The 25,591-nt window shown below is 39.0% G+C and overlaps 1 protein-coding gene across 1 annotated transcript in view; it reads right to left on the bottom strand.

Annotated features, from left to right (window-relative positions):
- Window positions 1–25,591, bottom strand: part of LOC104505913 (cadherin-12) — a gene marked incomplete at both ends in the record, with an annotated part of 67,775 nt that overhangs the window by 5,802 nt on the left and 36,382 nt on the right. Inside the window, one exon of the mRNA XM_010146675.1 lies at window positions 3,716–3,852. Coding sequence (XP_010144977.1) covers window positions 3,716–3,852 — 137 coding nt within the window. The remainder of the gene's footprint in view (window positions 1–3,715; window positions 3,853–25,591) is intronic.

Raw genomic sequence — 25,591 nt, 5'->3', positions numbered from 1 at the left:
AGAGTGTTTAATGGCATAGAAATAGGCTACTCAGTACCAGCTGGCCTTTGTGCTTGAAATGAAGGAAAGCCATGTTTAATTTATTAGTTTGGACAGAATCTGTAGGATCCAAAATGTTCAGAAGCAGCAACCATGAAGGCTAGGATATTGATTTACTCTAAGAAGCAAAAAAACTGCAATGAAATATAGTAAAGGAGAGAAAAAAACCTATGGAGAAATTGGGAAGTGAAATGGGAAGAAAAAAATATGAGCCTGAAACCTCTCATCTCTGTTCATGCATTTTGTTCTATATAAAAGCTGATTTATTTCTTTTCAGAGATGGATAAGGGACCCTCTGCATTCAGCTGTCGTCACATCTGCGTCATCATCCATATGTCTGCAGAACAATCACCCACCTCCCACTTAAAAAGATCTCTACTTTGGGACAGGCTTCTTTAACAAGGGTGAGAACAAACTTACGTTGTCGTGTTGAACATGATTGTAGGCTATCCATTACTCCATCCCGGGTATACCTCTGAGACATGAGAGTGGCTCATTGCATAATTTGGGTAGAATAATTTTCCTTATCCCAGTTGCCTATGTGGGACCAGCAGCTGATGTCCATATGCAAGGTACACTGGGTTATTGCTGGGTAACCAGGACTTCCCTGCCTATGAGTGTACAGGTTGAGACAAACAAGCCTAGGACACCCTGATTTCACAATAAACTGTTTGCTAAGGGTCCAGGTTCTGCCTCTGTTCAAGATGCCAACCTGCACCATATTTGTTGTAGGTGGCGATGAAGGGGCAGGACATGAAGTTTAGGGAGGAATAATATTATATATATATACATGTACATGTCTACCTATATATATGTCAAATGAATGCATAATGAACATGAAACCTCTTACAGATTCTCAAACAAACAGGTTTTTGAACAAGACATTTGTGGGTTTTTTTCCCCATGATAGGTGATGTTAGCAAAGGTTACTTTAATGAACACAAGATACTTCTGCTCCATTCTTTAAATGTATTCCTTTAAAAATTATGACTTATGGTGCTTTAGGGGTAATAATAGATTTATCAGCTTTTAAGAGAAGCCTAAATGGTATATCCATATCTACGTTTACATTTATCATTTGCCTGCTGCTATATTTAGCTATCTAAATTGCATTCCATTTATGCCACTGTTTGAAAATTGACTTGATTACTAAGAAGTCATATTACTTCAAGACTTTACTGGCTGTGAGAAAAAATGCAACACAAACAACATCTGTTATTTGTACATGGTTTCATACTGAAGCTACAGAAGAACAAAGGACAACAATCACTAGAAGGTTCCAGGGCTAAGGCACAAGCAGGGAGTCCATGCAAATCCGCTCAAGGCCTTGGCATTGTTTTCCACATTTAGGGAAATAATGGCAAAGCTGGATTAATTTACTTTTCTCTCTGTTGTGATGGAGATAAAGCTGGTGGGCTTTCTTTATAATTGGCCTGTTCAAGAAAAGGTAATTTACAGAATGACCATTAGGATGTGTCTAAAAGGAGCAGGTATTTTTTTGTTCATCTTTCACAATGAGAAAGAAAAATACATATTTTAGCAATAAAGTTTCTTAAGTAACAGAACTTGATATGACTACTACTAGTTTGGAGTCTATTTATTTTACAGAGATAAGGTCAGGGAGAACTTCAAATACTTAGGTAATAAAAATGTCTGTTCCTGAAGCAAGTTTATGCAACTAATTGCAATACCAGGCTGCTTTCCTTAGGTAGTGATGTATGTATCAAGGCATTGTTCAGTGCACTTTGATGAGATGGCTGTTTCAGTGTTTCTACATCAGCACTGAACAAATGGCCATTATTTTTATAGTAGAAATTCTTCAAATATAGTAATTCCCCCTCCCCCCCCACCACTTTTTCTTCAGGTGTTTTCTTCTCTCTAACCTTTTTTGGTTGTGTACAGTGTGTCATCCCTCAAACCACAGCCTTTATTTCTGTGCTAGCTCTTAGTCAGACAACTGCATAGAAAGTTTTGACTATTAGTATACCTCAAATCCTCCAAAATATTGCCAATTACTGGTGTACTACAGGTATGTAAATTGTTTTTAATGCTATGGATAATGGTCAATGTATAAATATTTTGAATCATGTTGAAATGAATCATAAATATGTCTAAGGTATGGATTCTTAACTAGGTAATTGTTAAAACCAGGAATTTCTTAATATAACCTAACTACTACAGCTCTACATAAACATTATATTACTACATACAAGCCAGGAAGGTGCACAGAAAAGCAAACTTGGAGATTTTAATGAGCTTTAATTACTCTTGGGACTAATAAAGAGTTTCACACCAGGTTTACTAAAACTGCTACCTTACTTCAGAAAAAATTTACAAATCTCAAATGTTCTTTGTCCACTAATTATTAAATCTGACTAGTCAAGCTTTACTGAAACATAGACCATTACAAGACTTCCCCTCTGCATCTACCCACCTTTCAGTTTCTCCGGAAATGAGTTACGGTTCTGCTGGACTTTCTGTCAATACACACATGTGCATGTATTTTCATATACTCTGTCACTTGTAATAGATCAGTTTCCTCTGCTATTGTCTTGTTGTATTTTCCAAGCTATGGATAAAATTCAGGTGTTCATTTCACTAGTGCCCTTGTTATACTTTCATATTCCAGGGAGAGAACCCATGGTTCTTTTTGGGATAATTACAACTAAGTTTTTTTGTTTGGTTAGTTGATTTTTTTGTTTTGTTTTGTTTTTGATTGTAAATAAAGTATGCCTTCTCTGCTTCCAAAATCTCCCTCTTTCTGTTAGTAGCATTTATTACTTTTTGAAGAATCAGTGCTAAGAAATACATTGAGGAAAACATGTTCTTTGCTTTAGAAACTTGCATTTATGAACCATGAACAATACTGAATGAATGGGAAATACAGCAAGGCTCCTCTTCTACAGCCTGTTGATGTCAACAGAAAGACTTCTGTGGCCTTTACACAACCACTCTAACTAAAAGACTTGTATTCAAAGGGTGGTATGTATTTACAAGAGTTTCAGTTTGACAGGATCATGAAGGAGGAATGCTACACATAAGGATGGCAGTAAATAAAGCCACAGCTACATAATATAGAAGAAGGGAGTTCTTAGAAAATTACTTTGCAAAAGACACAAAGACAAGAAAAAAAAAAAACCCACAACACAATTCATATATGGAAACAAGTGGTTATACAAAAAGTCTTGGGCCGATAGAAAACACAAAAGCAGAGATGCAGCACATATTGATTCATTTAGGGCCTTAAATCTTGACTCAATTTAAATGCAGTTCTTGTCTGAATATAGAGTGTGTCTTTAAATTTTTCTCCCTTCAAAATGCAGATTGACAAACCAGTTATTTGACCAACCTAATTTCATATGGAGTGAATTACAAAATGAAAAATAAGAATTGGAAGCTCTCCATACAGCTCCTCATGTTCTTCATGCTCACAAAATGTTTTTCAGCTTCTGAGGGAACTGTGCCTACATGAGGGCTACTAGAGAAACCTTACTATTCAGGGATGTTTGGACATCACACTTAGCCTCACAGTGAGTCTGGCACAATGATATTTATTGGACCTTTTTAAATAATCTCTTGTCAATATATGCACTTTTCACAGCATATTTACGCCTGAGCACTACTTTCTGAAAAAAATACCACATTAGCATATTAATTCCATTTGTGTCATACTTACTAACTTTACTTGCAATTATAGAGAAATTGTACTGTGCTGTGCTTTCTCTGTCCAGTAATTCATTAGTAGAAATGGTTCCTTCAGTAGCATCTATTGTAAAGTAGCTGTCCGCATCATTCTTCCAATCAATGAAATATCTGTATATGAAAAAATATTAAACAAAGTAGATGATAATGAGAAAAGATTACTCATCTACCATAACAGCATTCTAGCTAGTTCAAATTTTATTATTTTTCTCTTCGCAGCTATTACCAAACATGCAGGAAGAAGACAAGTAAGAACTGGGTTTTTATTTATTTTTTTGCTGAGTTGGAATGCTCACAGGAAACTGGGGTATAATAAAAAATTTAGTACTTCTAGTGTTCAGATTATATGAAATCTTTGACCTCCCAAGAAGCTTATGCACAGCTTCTGTGACCTTGAACACTTACATCAGTCAATCTGGAAAGCACTAGAGAGGCTTATAGGGAAAAGGAGAAAAGATATGTGAAACAGAGCTTAAGGTATGAATAGCAATGAAGAGTGGATCAGATCTGCTCTCTTTACATCCATTTGTAGCTGCAATAGGCTGGAAGCAGCATCACTGGGCTTGTAAAGAGGTGTCTTTGTGGATGTATATAGTCAGTTGGCACAGCCTACACAAAGGTCCCTCACCTAAGGGATGTGGGAAGGGTCACAGTATGGGAGATGGAGAAGAGTGTGCTTTTCTTGCCCCACATACATAGAAGCGACAAAAGGCTCTTTGCCTTTGGAAAGAATAGGTAACTGAGACTTTCACTGGAGCTGTGAGGAACAGGGCAATAGCATTCATTTTATATTCAGCTGAGCCCTTGTTTGTCTAGAAGTATGAACATAGAACAGATTCAGAAACTCAAAATATGTACTTTTTTGTTATGTTTCCCTAGCAAGGACAAAATAGAAAGCAGAGATGTATTTGTAAACATAGCTGTTTAAAAGCAAGCTAATAACTATTCCAAACCCATTTCACTTAAATGTTAATTAATTTTAAAGTCTATTTTCACATTTGATGCTACTGTTTGTAGTCATAACAGAATAATAATAATTTTTCTGATGTGGTGTCGCTAAGTACTAATTTTCTTTTCATTTTTAGTCTTTTCATACATTGACAATGTTTCTCAAAAACTAGGCTGGATGAAATTGAGAAAGCCATTTGTGAGCAGTAGGCAGTAAGAACAAAATGGCACTCAGCAACAAGTACATTTAGAAGATCATAAAGGACTGTGCCTATGTCACCTCACTGCATGTAAACTAGTGAGAATAAGAATAAAAACTAGTATTTTCTTCTCTGATTAGTGTGATTTACGGAAAGAATATATAGGGAATGTAACAATAAACACTATGTTTACTATGGTAGAAGGAAGCAAAGGTGGAAAAGGGGTATATGGCATATCCGTGAATAACATATCTCTGACTGGGACTCAAGAATGCCAATAGCTCAAGAAGACCTGAATAGTAAAAAAATCACAAATAAGGTACCATGCTCCTTTGGAGACATCCTATCAGTAGATGAAATAGGTTATTTCATAAATTGACAGGCATCATTACCAGTTCACTGCTTTATTTAAAGAGCCTCAGAAATTATTTGTTAAAAGCAGCACGTATCCTTTTACACAGCTGAGCAGGAAGATTTTTTTGAATATGATAATATTGTCTACTCACATTTGTAATTTCAATCTCATTGTTTCATATTTGGTTGGCTTAAATATTATAAAAAATACATAAACCATTTATTGGAAATATCATTATGCTTAGATACTTTTTCAGGAAGAGGCAAATTACTCTTTCAGGCTCTGCATATTTAATAGATTATTATTTCTTCCAAAATTAAATGTGCAGATACACACAAATAAATGGGATCAAAGCAAGAGGAAGTAACTTTGCCTATCTTTCTCCTTAAGAAGATTAGCTCTGTCTAAGAATCCTACTGTCATGATTTAACCCCACCTGGCAACTAAGCACCACACAGCCACTCATTCAATCTCCCCCAGTGGGACGGGGAGAGAATCAGAAGAGTTAAAGTGAGAAAACTTATGGGCTGTGATAAAGACAGTTTAGCAGGTAAAACAAAGCTGTGCACAAAAGCAAAGCAAAATAAAGAACTCATTCACCACTTACCAACAACAAGCAGGTGTTCAGCCACCTCCAGGAAAGCAGGGCTACATCATGCATGACAGTTACTTGGGAAGACGAACACCATCACTCCAACCATCCCCCCTTCCTACTTCCCTCAGCTTTATGTAATGAGCATGACATCATGTGGTATAGAATATCTATTTGGTTGCCAGTTGGGGTCAGCTGTCCCAGCTGTGTCCCCTTCCAAGTTCTTGGGCACCCCCAACCTACTCGCTCGTGGGGTGGTGTGAGAAGCAGGAAAGGCCTTGACTCTGTGGAAGCACTGCTTAGCGGTAAGAAAATCATCCCTGTATGATCAACGCTGTTTTCAGCCCAAATCAAAAACACAGGCCCTACTATGAAGAAAATTAACAATATCCCATCCAAAACCAGCACACCTACACATGGCAGTAAAGAAACTACAGAACCTAATTCAAAGTACAGTGTGGGTAATAGCTTCCTTCTCCCAGAGGCTTTGAAATTATATGTGTTTTGTTCATGCACAAATATCTGTAGGATCAGAACCTAATATTCTATGTGCAAGCATTCACATGGATGATTAACATCATCTGCACAAGCGCAGTATGCCTACTCCCGAACATAGCCATCAGCAGGGTCAAAGCCCACAACAGGCACTGCAAAACCAGCACTACTCCTATTGATACTAACAGCAGAATTCCTATTGTCTTCCATGAAAGTGGGATTTGTGGGAATTCAAAGGTTTGATAAAAACAGAACTGTAGCAGTTCTTCCAAATTCATTGTCTTTGTCTGTATTAACATTGTGGAAACTATTATGCCAGCATTGTTAGTTTTTGGGGTTTTTTTGGGGGGGGTTTTGTTTGTTTGTTTGTTGCTTTGGCAGTATCTTTAAACACATTCTTTTCTTTCCTTCTCCCTCCATGTGCTGCACATAGGGTGGAATTAGAGGTGGAATAGCCAGTCATTTCAGCTCCACTCATCCTAAGCTATATATTTGATCAGACTAGTTGGAAGAGGAGTACGAGGAAGTATAAGAGTTGTATTTTCTAAAATGTAGGGAGTCGATCGTGGGAGGTCGGGCGCAGAGTCAGTGAGAAGTCCTCATAGAGGTATGCTCAAAGCTCAAAAAGCTCTAACTTTATTACAATGCTTGGGTATTTATTGTGTTACACCGTGCCACGCACCAGCAGCCCCTTAATAATTGGCTACATTACATTGTCCACGCGCCCTATCTCTATTTCTAATTGGCTACAAAGCTCCAGCCATGCAACAACACTCCTTCCCTTGGCGGTTTAGACACCCTGCTTTACATCCTCATTTTTGTTCACTTACATCTTACTTTCTTCTTTTACATGCTCAAGGACACATCGCCCTTGGAGTAGCCTGGGTTGTGCACGCAGGCCTGTATTAGCACTTCGTGACCATGGTTACCTAAAAATTCCTCTACACTAAAATATATATATTTACAGGAAATACTGCAAGCAAGCACCCATTCTTCCTGTTTTCATTGGTTATCTATATGCAGTACCCATGAAAACATGCCTGGCAGAAGACTCGCTGAAAGACAGCTCTTCTGGACATAGTATTGTTCCCAGATACTTCAGTAAGTCTGTAAGGCTTAGTAAAAGAATGACTGGGACTCCATTTGGCTGCTTTTTAAATGGGAATTTTTGGGACATCCCAAAGGGAGGTCACTTTTGGGAGAAGCCCAAAGAAATGCCCAAGAAATGCAGTTTCCTTTTACAGTCCTAAAATCACCTTTTCACACAGTCTGATGCTCAATGTGAGAATCTCTGTAAGCAGCACAGCAACATCTAGTCTGTTTCTAAAGACAACGGTATTGCCTGACCTCTGCATTTTACTTGGAAAAAGTTTTCTAGAACAAAAGATATGGGAAAAGGGTCTCCAACCAGAAAAATCAGTAACTTTCCAGAGCTAAACCCAGGTATCTGGGACATGAAGACTGACATTTCTCATTAGATTGTGACACAAAGAGGAACACGTTTGAAATACTGGTATTAGGACAGCTGTCTAGATCTTCTAGTCATGGCCTGGCAGTTTGAAGCAACCGAGGTGAGTTTGTCTGACTTCACAGAGTGCCTGCAAGGCAGATCATGGATAACTGCACTAATCCCAAGAGGCAACTCCCTACTTGAAAAGTTAGGGAGAACTTACTTGTTGACACAGGGCACAGCAGTATGATTTTTCAGAAGCACCTGAACAGGCCTGCCTGACAGCTCTGAGTACCGGGACATTGATATATATATAGTTCATATTCACTGACAGAGAAGAAACTTTGAACTATATGTCTCCCTGAATATTCTTCCTAGCAGAGGACTCTATTCCAGATTATATTATTGAAGACAGGGGGTGTATGGGATAAGTGTGGAAGGATACACCTTTGTTAATACTGTCTGAGACTTCTCATGAATAGCTGCATTTTTACATCAAATAAGACAGAAGACACAGAATGGAAATATTTGGTTTACAACAAAGTCAAGTCTGTAGGACTCTCATCCAGAACATTCACAAAGACACACACTGTCCTTTTAGGAGCTCCAAGAACAATTTGGTTTCAACTTGGCTAAACAGTGAGGCTGTAGGAGTGTAGCTCCTGGGGTCTCACACAGAACCCTGCTGAAAGAGGGCTCATCTTTTGAAGAGCGGAGGACAACGGGGAAGGCTCTGTTAGCTGCAGCACAGAAGATAGCGGAGTGCTTAACGGAGTGCTGCTGAATGCATGAGTGACAGCAGATCACCCTTGTGAAGATAATATGAAAACTCTGAGCCGTCAAACAGACAACTGTAGTTGCTTCAGACTGTTATACCATGAATAAAAGAATTGGACAGCTGCCCTGCTGCTGCTATGGAAACGTGTGACAACATGCTCAGGAGGGATGGAAGGTGGCAGGATGCTAAGGAGGCTGTGAACCTCAGGACTTGGGGTGTATTTTTTGGTCTTAAAAATGTGGAGGGGAAGACTTACCCTGCCTAGCATTGATGGCCTTGGGAATGGTAGGGGTCCATCCTCACCAGAAGTTTATACACCTTGCAAAAGTCTTTCCTTGTTGTTTTGTCTTGATAGTGGCAATAGTGGTGACACAATATAACAGAGTAATCATATAACAGCATGTAACAACTAACAACATATGACCATCTTATTTTTACTTTTTTTTTAGTTGATGCTTAAAATCAATGCAGATTATGCATTTGTGTGCCCATTCATTGGCCCTTAGTGGAGATTTCACCAGCTCTTCCCAAACTTGCAGAGGAAGGCATATTGTGGCTTGGACTTAGCTCAAAAAGGGTCTCAGGAGAAAGTTATAAGGTCCTTTACAAGATAGTAGCTTTTTTTTTTTCCCCCTGTTTTCCAAATTTCAACTGAGTATTCTAATCTTGTGATTATTATCTTGGTAATTAATAACCTATACTGTTAAGTTTCATACTTGTATCTCCATTGCATTCCATATACACACACACACATACTTAATAAAATTTGATGTTTCCAACAGCTGAAAAAATATTACAGCACCCAGCGGTGCTTAGTATCATTTTCTCTGCTCAGGTCTCTTTTGACAGGGTCTTACTGCCTCCAAAAAATGACAGTTGTAAAGTACTGGCCTAAGTACGTTGTTCTATGCTTTTCAAGAACATACGGAAACCTTCTTATGAGGTGGTTGTGGTTGCTGGGATTGTTCTAGTGATGGAAGCACTCTCAGGTCTTCTCTTGAACAGGATGTCATAAACAACAGAGAAAGTAAAAGTAACAGAGAATCAAGAGGTACCAGAAAAATTTGCCAGATGCACAATGTTGGCATGGTGAAAACTGGGTCATATCAAGAGTGCTCTTGTGCAATCCTAGCCCAGAGGATTTATCACCTCACCAGAGATATATCACCTCACTGTATTTACCCTTGACTGTGCTCTGATGTAGCTGACAGCTATGTCCTTCCATACCGAAAAGCAGCACCCAGGTCTCAGATGAGCTGCTTTGACATCATATTAGACTGAAATGTCTCAGAGACTAATTAAGGGAGCATAGGTGCAATACTCATATTGCCCATATACACCTATACCTCCTACAAAGTAAGAACTCAAGAAAAAACAGTCCCATGCAGCTCTGCCATATCACTGACTGAGACACAAGATGGAACTTATGAATCCAGAGAGTTGTTTCCAGAAAGTTTTCTTTCTGATACTGACCCGAAAGTTTAATAGATGGAGCACTTGGTAACATGGCTAAACTCAGACCATCTGAAGAGAATATGAAGTTCTTAAAACTTGTTCATGACATTACTGCCATGCAATTCAAGCCAGGAAATGAGCAAGGTAAGACATATGTAAGTGTGCATATTTTAGAAGAGTAGAAGATTGCTTTAAAGCTAGACTGGGAGGATTAAGGCCAAATGCCACAGAAGTAAAACTCTAAAGGATCAACTTCTAAGAGTGCTAAAACACAGATGACAGGTATGGTGTAGTCATGGTGAACATAAGAAGAGCTCTGACTTGCCCAAGCTGCTGAAAGGAACACTGAAGAAACGATGCTGTCTACACCCTGTGTTACTGTTTGTATAACAAACAGGGGAGGGAAGCATGGATCATGCTCTTAGAGACGCTGTTGAGCTAAAGGCACTCAGACCAAACTTGCTTCTGCTGCAACACCACGCACACAGAAAGTCATCTGAAGGAGTAAAGCACATTATTCAATCAGAATTGGCCTGAAAATGGAAATGAATCATCCAATTCAATGAGCCGTAATACATTTAAAATTTAATTACTGTCTTTCCTTTTTGTTTTACTCTTCCACAAATAGGGAATAGTAATTGCAAACAGGCTCCTGAAAGAAGAAAAGAAAAAAACCAAAGTGAGTGGGGACATTCCTTTAATTTTTATATTTGATACAGTGTTGTCCTACATGATCTGTCCTACATCAACACAAATATATATGTCCTAATATGTCCTATATAAACATAAATCTGTATTTCAATTTCTATGGAGAAATTGTACCTTAACAAGACCCAGATGGTGATTCAAAGAAAACCCAAACCTCACATTTTCCATGTGCAGTATGAATGATTTTGTTGCCAACCCCAGTTTAGAAAGTATCTTATTACTCCAACTACAGCTTGTCAAACACAAACATTGGAATGAAGCGTTTTAGAGGTAAGAAAAGTCCTGATGTGATGGGATAAAAATAAGTATAATTTCTAAGAGAGACTATGCTTTCAACTATGCTTTTCCAACCCATATATTTTTCCAACTTCAAGTAGGTACTTAAGTTTTATTTCAGTGAAGATGCTCTACATTTGGGTCACCGGTCCCTTCTGATCTTCCCCAAGCACTGAATCCTTGCCCAGCCAGTCTGGAAATCCCCTGTGGCTGGTCAGCAGTGGGAGGAGAAGGTGCCTGCAGCTCTCAGATGAGCTGAGACCTCTGAGAGTGCTTGTGCCACCCTGCAGGCACCTGGGGACCTGGTTGTGATGCAGGTCTCTATTTAGGCAACTCAGTCAACTGAGATAAAGGTGACTTTCTCAGCCCATGATGAATTATTGGTGTATTTTGCTGCTTGAAACTGGTTCGTTTGGCATTACCCACTTGAGAAGTTTCAATTTGACCACTTTGAGAGAATTGCTACTGAAAGTAGTTCTGCTGCTAAAGAACAAATGAGCAGTACATACAAGATATTAATACATGCAAATTAGCTACTCTGGACTATGAATCTTAAATTATTAAGGGAGTGAAAGAATTTACAGAAACTGACTTTTTCTGTTTTGAAGGGGAAAAATCATGGGTAGAAATGGGAACAATAAAACCAAGCGGACAAATGTTGATCTTCACAGGCACAAAGGATAATTTGTCTCTCACAACCGAATGCCACATTTTCTATCATGCGATATATCAGGTATGCCAAGATCCTCAGAGGTAGCTAAGTGACTGACTTCAGAAGATATAGAATTAAGCGATTTCTCTTTTTCTTATTAAATTCCTTGGTGCTTCAGTACAAGGAGTATCCTGAAGTTAAAAAAGGCAGTGGCAATATGAGCTCAGCACAATAGGAAATTAGTCATTTCAAGTTTAATGGCTTCTGATCACTGTGCCTTCATGAAGAATAGACATTTCCTGAAAAATTCCTCTTGATTTTTTTTTAATTTGAGATGGAAAAATAATCTGGCTGATAGAGGTGTTTTATAAAAATACCTCAACTTTTCTCAACTCACTCTCTTCTGATGTAAAGTACATTCCTTATTCTTGTATCTAGTGAGATAGAGCACTTTTTTGGGGAGAAAAATATTGCAAAGAAAGGTGAGGGATGAAATAATAATTAGCTATAATGTGAGAGATCACTATATGTGTATGTTATCTTAAATTATTTAAACTATGTTCACTTTAATTTTTATTTAAATATTGAACTGCAGGTAAACGAAATGTCAACTTGGGCCAGTTAAGTACCACCCATCACATCAGAGTAATAGATGAGAACCTAAAAATATTAGAAATATAAATGAAATACAGTAAGATTCATTTGGGAATTGTGATGTTAGAATTTTTTGTAATTCCAATACATATATAATTAAGTAGGTGAAAGAAACATGTAAAACAGGAATTGCAAATAGGATGAGGGACTGGAAGAATACAAATGAGACTTTAGGTATGTTCTGATTACCTGAAAGTCCAAAGGAATTTTCATGAGTAGAATAATCATGTTCTGTGGCTGGAAATTAATAGATCTCTGCATATAAATAGCTGTTGAGAAAATGACACTTCTACCACAGAATTTTGTCCTGCACATCACATTACTAAATAGATATCAAAAAAATTGGAGGGAATTTACAGAAGAGCTAGGAAAACTGTCTTGCATCTCAGCATTCTGGGTTTTAAGGAACGATTAAAAGAAGTGAAGTATGTTTAGCTTGGATAAGAGATGACAAAAGGGAGGCATGATAATTCTCTACAGAGAGCTGAAGGGCTTCAACACTAAGAATGGGAAAGTATTTTGTTCAGCATAGAGAAGGGAATGGACAAAATGAAGAAAGAGAAAATTTATATTATGCAGCAAAATTTTTCTGACATTGATGCATATTATGCTGCACAAGAGGAATGACACTAGTTCATAGAATCATAGAATGGTTTGGGTTGGAAAGGACCTTAAAGACCATCTAGTTCCAACCCCCCTGCCATGGGCAGGGACACCTTCCACTAGACCAGGTTGCTCAAAGCCTCATCCAGCCTGGCCTTGAACACTTCCAGCGATGGGGCATCTACAGCTTCTCTAGGCAACCTGTTCCAGTGCCTCACCAACCTCCCTGTGAAGAATTTCCTTACATCTAACCTACATCTATCCTCTTTCAGTTTAAAGCCATTGCCCGTTGTCCTACCAAAGTCCCCCCCCAGCTGTCTTGTAGCCCCCCTTCAGGTACAAGATGGTACTATAAGGTCACCCCAGAGCCTCCTCTTCTCGAGGCTGAACAAGCCTCATTCTCAGCCTTTCATCATAGGAGAGGTGCTCCAGCCCCTTGACCATCTTCGTGGCCCTTCTCTGACCTCAGTTCATGTTCTCTGGACAGGTCCATGTACTTCCTATGTTGGGGGCCCCAGAGCTGGACACAGTGCTCCAGGTGGAGTCAAATGAGAGTGTAGCAGAGGGGGAGAATCACCTCCCCTGACCACGCTTATTTTGATACATCCCAGCTGGGCTGCAAATGTGCATTATCAGCTCATGTTCAGCTTTTATTCCACCAGTACCCCTAAGTCCTTCTCCTCAGGGCTGCTCTCTATCCACTCTCCACTCAGCCTGTACTTGTGCTTGGGATTGCCCCAACCCAGGTGCAGGACCTTGCACTTGGCCTTGTTGAACTCCATGAGGTTGGCAGTGGCCCACCTCTGCAGCCTGTCAAGGTCCCTCTGGATGGCATCCCTTCCCTCCAGCGTGTCGACCGCACCACACAGCTTGGTGTCATCGGCAAACTTTCCAAGGGTGCACTCAAGATCATGTAGTCACTTGGTACTACAAAGCTAAGCTGGGTAAAGTAATGGAGAGTGTGCCGTACAGTAAATTTCTAGAAAGAGGGACTGGATAATCCTATTACTCGCTGTAATGCTAAACTCCAATAAATAACAGGACACAGTATCATCATGCTAGTTATACTCAGTTCCAAGTCTCCTTTAAGTTGCAGTTCCAAATATTTTAAAATATAACCATAAAAGTATTTTTTTAATAACTGCAGTTATAAAAAATCACTACTACGATAAGAAACAAGAAATTCAGACTTCAAGCCAAACCTGAAAGAGATTAACCTATTAGAGAATCCAATGTGTTGAAGCATGCAAACATCTCTGTGTCCTCCAAAATCCCATCCTGCCACTGAAATTTTTTTCCTGCAGTTCTTAGGATGATCCATTCACTGAGTTATCTTTGCATAAAACTCAAAACTAATCATGTCACCATATGTACATAGATTCATATTTGAAACACTAAGTCAGTTCTTTATTGCCCCACTGACCTTTGCTCTTCTCAAGTGTAACTGCTGAACTCCTGATTATTGGAAGTTATCTTCCATTCCAGATAAGACTGAGGAGTGATTACTACAATTTTGCTAAAAGTGCAATAAAGAATTTTGAAAAGAGTCTCCTCTAGACCATGCATGGTTAGAGAAGCCATTAAGTTAAAACTACTACAAGTAGATGTCAAAAACATTTTATATTCCTGTGCTAAATGATACAATCGTCTGAGTTACCTGCTTTCAGGGTTACATAGGATAGTTAGATTGCCAAAGGCTTCCTCAGGGCTGTAGCATTTGAATCAGTATTAAGTTATTTTAGTTTCTTTTTCATAACATCATTTAATTTAAAGATTACCTTTGATTCCTAGTCTTCTGGTTTTCAATTAACTTAAAAATGCTGTCTGATGAGTTTTTACAAGAGCAGCAATGTTAAATATCCTTTCTTCTCCTCGTGCAGCATGACAATATGAAATAAGGTGTAACACACTACTTGCCTAACAGTAGCATATCATTCAGGTTTTCCTGTGTTAATACAGCCACAGGATTCCTTCTCATTTTTTTAAGTGCTCTTTATACGGTACAACCCAGCAGCTGTTGTGCTGTATGCATACAAAGTATTATATAATATCAGATATATTTAATAAAAATTAAAAATATTCTTGAATAAAATTCTGCTAATATAAAAAATACTTTAAAAAATAAAATTCTTAATATAATGAAAAGAAATAGGACCTTTCTTGTGCAGAACTCTTAGTTTCAATAACCTAGGTTTAATACTGTAATATTCTGCTGAGAGGAAGTAAATCCAGTCAACTAATCTACTGTCACATAAAAATATAATCTGATATATTCATAGTATGAGTTATTAGAAAAATATAATGCTAATAACAACAAAATAACATTCAAAGTTTTGCTGTAAAATTTTCTTATTATTAACTAAGATATGTAAAGGACATTGTAATGTTCCAAAGCGGCAGATGTTGTTCTGCTAGGTTCCTTTTTTTTTGTTTTTATGTTTAAATAATTTATTAAGCCATCTACCTTAATGGAAGCAGACGCCTTTTGTACCTTTGCTGTGTATCTTCAGAACACTGCTGAGGCATCAAAGGTCAAACCAAAAGAAACCCTGATTGGTCTGCTGTCAGGTCTTATCCTTGGGGCAACCCTATGGATATTAGCTGGACATCTGAAGAACCCTACCCATGCAGATACATAATAATCTCAGTATTTATTTGTTTGTTTGTTTGTTTTCCCAGGGGTATGCTAGGAATGAAAAAAATACTGACAAAAATCCTTAACATACAAAAACCAAACTCCATCTTCAACGTCAAAAGGAACCAGCACCGCCACTCACTACAATCTCACGACTGCCATTAAATCTTCACATAAACATCTCTCCTAAGTTCCCAAACGCAGACACAGAAGGCCTTCTGCTGCTGTTCCAGGTTAAGTGGTAATCTCCTATCCTATCCTCACCTCCCTTCCTGCTTCCAATCAGTATGAAATGGCCTTTTAAAATGAAAGGGGACAGTTTGTAAAGTAGTAGTTTGGTGTCAGCTGTTTTCTAACCTGTTTCACAAATTGGGAGAATGGGCAGATGATGATAACCTTCTCAGGGGTGATGCTTTGCAGTGAGCATCTCAAGGTTGCATATTCATATGCAACCAAAAAATGAGCACCCAACATAGTTGGTCTAACTTGCTCTAAGTGCCTCTGCGGAAACATAATAACACAAAACTGACAAGGTGAGTGTAGGCAGAAAGGTCTTAGTGGCACTGCTTTGTTCACAGGCAGCGCAAACTAGAGATGCCTGCGCAGGTGATGCTTGCTATATGGGTGGCAGAATTTTCCTTCATATTATAGCACATCACACTTGCCACACCTAGAAGTAAACATACATCCCAATTTACTGGTATATTAAAACATTTCTGACAGTTTTACCATGACTTTTCTTTGATCATTTACTGAAAATGTCATATTTCTTTCTATAAATATTTTTGAAGTTACTTAGCACTGATGTAAAGCTGTTGTAACAGTCCAAACTGAGTGGTTTTGAACATCTCACTGAACTAATGTATCTAGTCTTCTAGTGAAATTATAGTTTTGTGTTTGTTAAAATGTTTTAGCTAAAAAGCAGAGAAATTTTGGATTATTTTGATAGAAGGCCAAGCAAGTATTTGTACTCTTCTGTCCCATTTTCCAAAGGAGTTGAGCAGTTTTTCTTCTACTGATAAGCTGTGAACTGTATTCCAGCCTTCCCAGAATGAACCTTGTTCATACTGCACATCAGGTAATGATGCTTTAGAGAAAGACAGATGGAATAGCTACACTTTGGGAGAAGGAGCAAACACTTCTTGCCAGAATGTCCTGTGCCTATCATATTCGTGTCTTTAACACACAGTAAAAAATAGCCTAGACTGAGTCTTCTGCATGCTACATGACTGGGTTCACAGTCCTTCATAGATGGATGCATAATTCTGCATTTTTAATCAGAAGGGTGAAGGATTAGTAATTTTAGCAGTCAGTAGCTAACTTGATCTGGAATGAGTAATAGCAGTTCAAAGAAATTATACTATGCTCCTTTGGAGAAAATCGACGATTATGCAGAATTAATTGACAAGGAAGCAGTGGCTGCAGACAGTCAGACTCTAACGATGGGTCAGAGTCAAACGAGAGAGCTGTTAAACTTTTCATAAGCCTTATAAATCTTACATAAGAATTTTAGTAGAACATGTTAGGCAATACGGGAAATAAAACGTACTGCAGTTCAGTTATCAGCCCTTCCAAACTGTCAGTTCTGCCTGTCTACAAATTCCTGTGCTTCCTCCCCCCTCTCCCTTTAAAGGATTTGTTCATTTGCTTATCAAACCCTTCAGTCAGCTCTGCTGTCTGCCCTGTTTCTCATTACCAGCTGAGTATCTTATCAAAAGCTGTTGTCATTTGTAAAATGCATTGACGTTATTCAGTTTTAACATATTTTTTCCTGCCTCATTGAGCAGGCAGAACTGCAAGACAGCCAGGCAGAGGGAAAGCTTTGTCCTCTAGTTTAATTAAGTCTCAGTTGTTTGGACTGTGAGCAGCATGAGGCATGTTGGACTTAACCCACTCTCTCCAGGCTTAGCAGTCAATACTGTTATGCAGGGAAAGCAGTAGAGCACTTTCTCTACCAGCATCACAAATTATAGGCCCTGAACATCACTTCACCCTGATTTTGCAAGGTGTACATCTGCCCTCTGCACTGCTGCCCATGGTCTGATCTTTCCACTCCCGTCCTCCCCACAGCACGAAGGACCGGCCACCTGCCTTCACCATGGCGCACAGGCACTGGAGGGTGTAACTCACATTTGGTGAAGAGAAGGGCTCCTGCTTTGCAGCTTTTAGCTGGGGAAAGGGCATGCTGGGATGGCCATCTGGATGTGTATCCATATCTCCAGCAACAGGCAGAGTGAGTACAGAAAGACAGGGAGCAAATGAAACAGAGTGGACCTCCAAGCCCCTAAGAAAGTTGAGAGGGGGAAAACAGATGCAATGACTCCATCAGGGATTCAGCCTCAGTATAAGCTGAAACTTCAGTTTGTACTTGGGTGCGTATGACCTCAACACCATGGGATAAGCCAGAGATGATTCCTGGGCCCCTGTCTCCATGCCTGGCCTGAAATAATTTGTCTTCTGACAAAGTGCTAAAGTAATAGGTAGCAGAGCAATTATAGAGGAGAGCAGGCCTAGTGGCATAAATTCAAAGGGTATAATCTTTAATTGGTTTGCTTTTGCACCATGTAAATATTAGCTCTGTTCTGTATCTTGTGGATGCTAAAATCTGAGCAAATCTATCATATTTTTCCCTAGGAAAAAAGCTGAAGTAAAATGCTGACGATGAGACAATCAAAGAAAAAGTAAATAACAGCAATCATGCTGACTCTGGAGAAAACTGCAGCACAGAGCAGAGGATTTATCACTTACTTAGATCCTCTGCTGGGACTCACTTGGATTGTCAGATGGATCTGCAAGATGAAACACCCACTGAAGTCAGGAATTGGAGGCCGTATTGTTTTTTGGAAGCTGGTTTAGTGAAGTGTTCATAAAGTAAAGAGATTATTCAGAACAGCTCTAACACTGCAGGAGCTGCTACATTTTCCCATTTCATTTCTCCTCCCCAGTCCTCTGCATGTATAAAGGAACACAGAATCTGCAGAGATCAATATAAGTATGAAGTCACCTTTTCAAAGGTTTTACAAACTTCATGAGGGCTCCGAGCAAAAGTTTCTGGATAAGCACCTCCTTGCTCCCCCCTGCACACTGGTGGTCTGACCTGAACTAAATCAGGTCCCAACATCTGCATCTAAAATTGGTTCTTCTCTCTGCCTACCTGAGCTGCAATTTCTGCACTGTTCCCTCCATACAGTATTTTCAGATTTACTGCCTAAATTAATCTGTTGTTATAAATTTGTAGAATTATTTACATCAATGCTGACAGCAGTCTTTTTTTTTTTTGTGTTTACACATACTGAAAATCAGCATTGTATTTAGATTATCTTTACCCCTTTTTCCCATCTAACCATTTTAGATGAAGCTGTACCATTATTTGCCACACTCTGTTCCAGTTTAGAAAAGATGGAAGTCTTACTGTGTCTTATTGTCTTTGTAGCTCTTTGCTGGACTCTGTCCAGCATGTCCATGTCTCTCTTGAACTGAGGAACCCAGAAGTGGACACAGTAAATGTACAAGTATCTGAGGTGTGTCTGCATCTAGGGTCAGGATGTGACTGAAACTTCCAAACACACTGATCCCAAAAAGCATAGAACTCTCAAAACCACTATTGTTTAAACTTCATTAACAAGCCCGCAAGAAAAAAAAAAAATACTAAATATATAAGAAGCTCTATATGCAATAATTATTTAAACATAACAACAAATTTGTGCATTTTAGGACAGCTAAGTAAAAGAAGTTCAGATCGAAAGGACCTGGAATCTGACTAGGTTGAAATGGTTAAAATAGCTCTTATCCTGGAAATGGATTCTTGAGTTTTAGTTAGAAATATTGGGGAGCTTAGTTTTATACCAGGAAGATGGTTTCAGGTTTGACTTTGTGTACCATTGTGCAGAATAACCAACTAACATGCTTCTCTGTAGCACATAAGTTTTTCTTAGACGTTGGTTTAAGTCCTGACCCTTCATAATTCTCTTAATGTCAAGCCTTGAGAGGTTCACAGCTTGAGGTAATATGGCTGCAGCCATTAAACCTCTGTTTTAATCTCACAGTTGCTTACTAGAATGCTTGAGAAATCCACCACTGAAGAAATTTGGAATAAGAGCCCTTGATCAAAAATCAGGAAGACTACTATTTGAGCTAACATAAAATTACAGTGCGTGCCTCTTGGATGTGAACTGGCTTTGTAAAATCACATCACCAGGCGGTACAAGTGCTGTGAAGTATACCAGAACTATTATGGTCATATTGTTCCTTTCTCTTCACTCTGGCTTCTTTGCCATTTTCAATTAATTTAAAAGCTTTCCCTGCCAAGTTGTTCTTTTCTGCCTTGGAGCTGAATGCACACTTCTTGATTTTCAGCATCCACTTCCCTCACAAACAGGTCATTCACTGAAAGCAGCAGTCCATAACTTCTTGGGTCTACACATACTTTTAGTTCTAAAGTGGTGGCTGACATTTTATAGCTTAATATGATTGCATATGCTAACTGAAAATCACTTGCTGTTTTTCACAAGCTTCAGTACATGGACGAATTACTGACTGTAAATAAAGGTTACTTACCTCTCTCAGTTTTAGCTTTATTTTCCGTTGCTTTTGACTTGCTGCACTTGAGAAAAAATATTTCATGCTGCGTTTCCAGAAGTCCATTTAAGAAAAATTATGCATATCAAATGAATCCTAACAATCTTTTATTTGGGAAGGTCTGAGTTCCCTCTAGTGCAGGCTTTCTGACTTACGCCAGAAAGTACTCACCTTTGCTCCATGTTCCTGCCAGTCCTGCAAAAGCCCACACAGTCCAAAAGTCAGTCTGCATGTGCTCCAAAATGGCAGAGAGGTTTTTGAGCAGTGGTAAATGTCTGCTTATGTGCATCTAATCCATTGCAAATGTGTAATAAAACATATTAATTTAAACTGCAGATGACACCAAGTAGGGTGGGAGTGTGGATCTAAGGTTAGTAAGGCTCTTTGGAGGGATCTGGACAGGCTGGATCAATGGGCCCAGACCCTGTATGAGGTTCAACAAGGCCAAGTGCCAAGTCCTACACCTGGGTCACAACAAGCCCATGAAATGCTACAGGCTTGCAGATGAATGGCTGGAAAGATGCCTGTCGGGAAAGAACCTAGGTTTGTTGGTTGACAGCAGTCTGAATATGAGCCAGCAGTGTGCCCAGGTGGCCAGGAAGGCCAATGGTATCTTGGCTTGTATCAAAAACAGCGTGGCCAGCAGGTCCAGGGATGTGATTCTCCCCTTGTACTGGGCACTGGGGAGGCCACACCTTGAATACTGTGTTCAGTTTTGGGCCCCTCACTACAGAAAGACACTGAGGTGCTGGAGTGTGTCCAGAGAAGGGCAATGGAGCTGGTGAAGAGTATAGGGCACAAGCCCTGGGAGGAACAGCAAAGGGAGCTGGGTTTGTTCAGCCTGGAGAAGCGGCAGCACAGATGAGACCTTATCGCCCTCTACAACTACCTGAAAGGAGGTTGCAGAGAGGTGGGCGTTGGTCTCTTTTCCAAAGTGATGAGCGATAGGACAAGAGGAAATGGCCTCAAGTTGTGTCAGGGGAGGTTTAGATTGGATGGTAGGCAAAATTTCTTCGCTGAAAGGGTTATCAGCCATTGGAACAGGCTGCCCAGGCAGGTGGTAGAGTCACTATCCCTGGAGGTGCATAGGAACATGGTTTAGTGGTGGTATTAGCAGTATTAACGGCTAGACTCGATGATCTTAAAGGTCTTTTCCAACCTAAAATATTATATGAAACTGCCACGCAGCAGATTACCATAATAATTTGTTACACACATCTTGCTTCGAGGTAAAGGTAAAGCAGAGAGATACATTCAGTTGATGTGACTCTGCTGAAGAACAGGAATTCAGTAAGCTGGAATAAAACAGTTCCCTTTGAAAGGAAGTTTATACACAGAAGAGGAAAGATTTTCTGCCTTGTGTTTGAAGAGAAGTTGCCTTTCTGTTCAGTCCCTTCAAACCACTTGGTTTCTGAGCAGGAAGCCAGCTCATTCAAGTCTAGAGAACAGCAGAGCAGTAGATGTGATTGTATGGGAAGGAAGAGGATGATGGAGTGGAAAATGTGATTGCCTGAGGTCAAGAAGACAAAGTCTAGGAGACAAAGAAAACATAGTAGAGTCAGAAATTTGGAGATAAATAAGAGGAGAAAGGAGGATTTTTTTCCCTATATAATTCCCAGCAATGCAGGAAGATGAGGATGTTGTGTATAGGGTAGCTGGAGTCAAGTGAGGCTGGAAATTAGGGAGACTGGTAGGGAAAAAGCAGATGAGTCAGCCAAATATACCCCTTGGGATTCAGAGAAGATGTTGGGATAGAAACCCAGTCTCTACAGTTATAGAAAGATCAAAGTAACTGAAACAAAGAGAAAAAAATACTTCAAGACACTGAGATCAAAAAAGACATCTGTCATCAGGCGAAGAAAGTTAGGCAGTACACTGGGATGCCACTGAAGCTAGTGGGATGTGGTTCAGGAGTAAAAAGGTAAAAGCCAGATGTGGGAGAAAGAAAGATAGACTATGAAATAGACTGGTATCAGTCTGCCAGAGCATAGGTATAAGGAAACAACGGGCTAGTAGGAGGACTGAAAAAGATAGATAGGGATCTGCAGCGGGAACTGAGAGGTGCTGGTGCAGGGATTTGAAATGTTTTCCTGGGTAAATTAGAACGTGGAACAGAGGTCTTAAAAATGGTTGAGGAGACTGGGACTTCAGTAAATGACTGGACTGGAGAGTTAAAATTTTGACAGAAACAGTCAGGAGGTAACAGAGCAAGAAGTATGCAAAACTCACCAGAGTAGCTAAAAAGAAACCAAACTTCCTGAGTCCCACCATCTTTTATCTGTGCAAAACCAACTATCAAAGCATCATGTTCCCTGCCAGCGTGATACCATACAGAGAAAAAAAGCTATCACTTAATCTGTTATTAAATTGAGAGAGTTGAAGTGCTGGAACTAGATGTCCCAGTCTTTCTATGTATGTATGTGACTGTAAGATACATCCTGATCCCATAGGATGGGATTTTTCTTTTTGAAGAAACAAATTCAAAAAGTGTATGCACAAAAAGAAGTCAGAAGAATTATGGGATTGGGATGTAAAGCACTATCCTGTTATATATGTAACTTTAATTCATCTTGTTTGTGCTTGTACTTTAAGATCAAGTGTTTAAGGATTAAAAAAGAAGCAATATTTATATTGTCTTGATCTTTATATAATGAAGTATTGCACTGGGAAAACAGAACCTATCTATAAAAGTTTCTGGACTGTTGTGAACTAGTTCAGAAAATAAAAAAAGCTTTTCCTTTGGAAGTACATGCAGGGAACACAGTCGTGTCCCCAAGATACTGAGGAGAGGATTGACCTGTGACTAGTACACATGATGTTTTTCTGTCTTTAATACCACTGTTTCACAACTCTGGACGTGGACAGGAAAATGCAGCCCCCACAGCCTTCCTGCTTTGAGTGGTTCTTGCAGTTCATAAGGCATAACTTCTGAGTCAGGTAGAGAAGATCTGAAGGGCAGAGTTGTGGCACAGAGTATGAAACTCATTGTAATTGGAGTCATATCTGGGATTCACAACAGGGGCAAAAAATCCTTTTATGCTTTATGCCAGAAGATCTTCTTCAAGAAAACCTGACAACTTCAAAGATGTCAGTGCAAAGTTGTTGAACTTCACACACATTGTTAGATAAAGATCACTGTTCTAGAAAGTATTGCAGATAACTCAGTCTTGCCATCCACCTTCACTTTCTTGTTATTTAGATAGCTCTTTCTATAACATTTGTGCTGTATGGATACATATAAAATTGATTTTTTCCTTGTACCAGAAGTACAAGGGTATTTACTAAAAAATATCTGCATATTTTAAAATTACATACATTGTAATACATAACCACACAGGTGCCTTATTCTTCTCCCAGACAGCTTGTAACCATTGTAAACTAGAGGAGTGTGAGAAGAACATGAGATCATTTTTCCTTTCAGAAGTGCTTTAGGATTTTTAATGGCCACAAAGTACATAGGACTTCATCTTAACATTTATGCTGAGAATGTCTTGCAGCCTTATGGATAAAATGGGAATAGATAAATGGTTCTCCTGACACACATAAACTCCAGATTAAACACAGTTTGAAAATCAGGTGCACTGAGGTAATGTTCCAAAACAGGTTCAAAGCCAGTCACCCTTGCAGGTGTTGAATACCTGCGGCCTCTTTGCTCCTTGTGCTTTATTTCCTGTTTCTTACCAAATATGCACTCTGACAGTTCATTTCAACATCTCTAACAAGTATTATTCCACAAAAAAAACCCACAACCTTTTAAATTTCCTGACTTCCGAAAACTTCATTCCAGTAAGAGGAAGAAAGAGAAAAATAATTTAAACCTCAACATTTTCCATGAATACCAGCATAATATTTTCTTTTTTCTACCAGCTGAATCCACTCTTTATTCTTAGCTGTCATCTCCCCTTCCTGATGTGTCTAGCATAACAGAGAGAAAGTTTTTGTCTGATAATACGGTTGCTATGACTAGTGCTGCTTCCTTTCAGATGAGATATTCTAGCCTGCTTTGTTCTCCACAGTTTTGCCTTCTGTTGCATATAGTGCAGATTGGTCTTTCATCTCAGTCCCTATTGTTTGGCAAATTGTTGATTTTGTTGTTTTAATGGTCATCTTAATAGCCAAACTGCTCTAGGAAAATATTTAAGAGAAAATGAATGAATCTGTAGACAAATAGTGCCACCCAGAAAATTACATGGGCTGTCACCTCAAAGAATATTACTTGCTTTTCCATAGCTGTTTAGAGGGCATATTTACTCAGAAGATGCTCAGACCCCTTCTTTTAACTATGATGAAATTGGTGGAGCTTTTCTTTAAATCTATGAGGCAATCTAGACTTTAAACAGCTGAAAGTGCACAACTGGTTAAGATACATTAAGAAGTTTGAATCACATGCAACTCTTTCAGACTAATTTATGCTTTTCTAACTTCCCATCATGTATTTTTTTCAGTTAAAGGATATAAAACATATAGAATATTGAACACTAAGACATCAGTAACTAACAATTGCATATCATTTCTTTTTCTGCTTGGACTTGTCAGCATTTGGATACAGGTAGGTTCTTCCAGAAAATAAGAGCGTGGCCAGATTTCCAATAAATAAATACGAATCTTTATACTCAAATAGCTGGAAAGCAAGCTGAATACAGAGAATCAAATATATCCTCAGGTAAATGAGAGCCAAGGAAGAGATTTCAGGACTGAAAGATGAAAACTGATAGAAATAAGTGATCTTAAAATGCCAGAAATGCTGCATGGAGAGGTTTCCAGCTTAATCTTCTCAGTATGTCAACTGGATTACTGGAACACATTTCTCTCCTTAAAGCAAAATCCCTTCTTGCCAAAACCCCTCATATTCAAGTGGAGCTTCCTTCTGAGTACGAATGGGTCCCTCTGAGACATCAGTAATACTGGGACAGAGTTCATTTTTTTCCCTGGGCAAGAACCAGCTAAACCGGTTCATAAAAAGTGACCCTGGGAGCATTTCTGCAGTTTGTCGGTGTAAAGGGTCAACAAGTGAAATAGTGAGACTGAAATGCATGGGGATTTGATAATATTTCTGGTCTTCTAACTGTAGATGGGCATTTGGACACCCAAGTTGTTATTTCATGGTTGAAAAAAGGTAGACATGGATATTTTAAAATGGCATAGGATTCAATATTACACTGAGTGTAGTGCATGGAGAAACCACCGTGAGATGATTTTTCCCATGTAGTTGCAAATATAGGATCAGTAGCTAAAGCACTTGCATCTCCTAGGAGGGTTTGTGAAATAAAAATTCTCACTGAAGAGTGGTTATATACACAAATGATTCTGCTGTCGTACGAAAAACTGCTCTAAAATATGATTAAAGGCTTGCTATCTGGTTGCAAGAGAGTATGGTTTTCAACAGAATATTGACTTCAGTGGGGCTATTTTCATAGGCTACCGCCAGGGAAAAAGGTTCCCACTTCAGTCTTTGTTCAGGAAAGTTTTGA

Source organism: Eurypyga helias, unplaced genomic scaffold, assembly GCF_000690775.1.
Source record: "Eurypyga helias isolate BGI_N326 unplaced genomic scaffold, ASM69077v1 scaffold412, whole genome shotgun sequence".
Lineage (NCBI taxonomy): Eukaryota > Metazoa > Chordata > Aves > Eurypygiformes > Eurypygidae > Eurypyga > Eurypyga helias.
The sequence above is the reverse complement of the archived record's forward strand: the minus strand, read 5'-3'. Positions and strand labels throughout refer to the sequence as shown.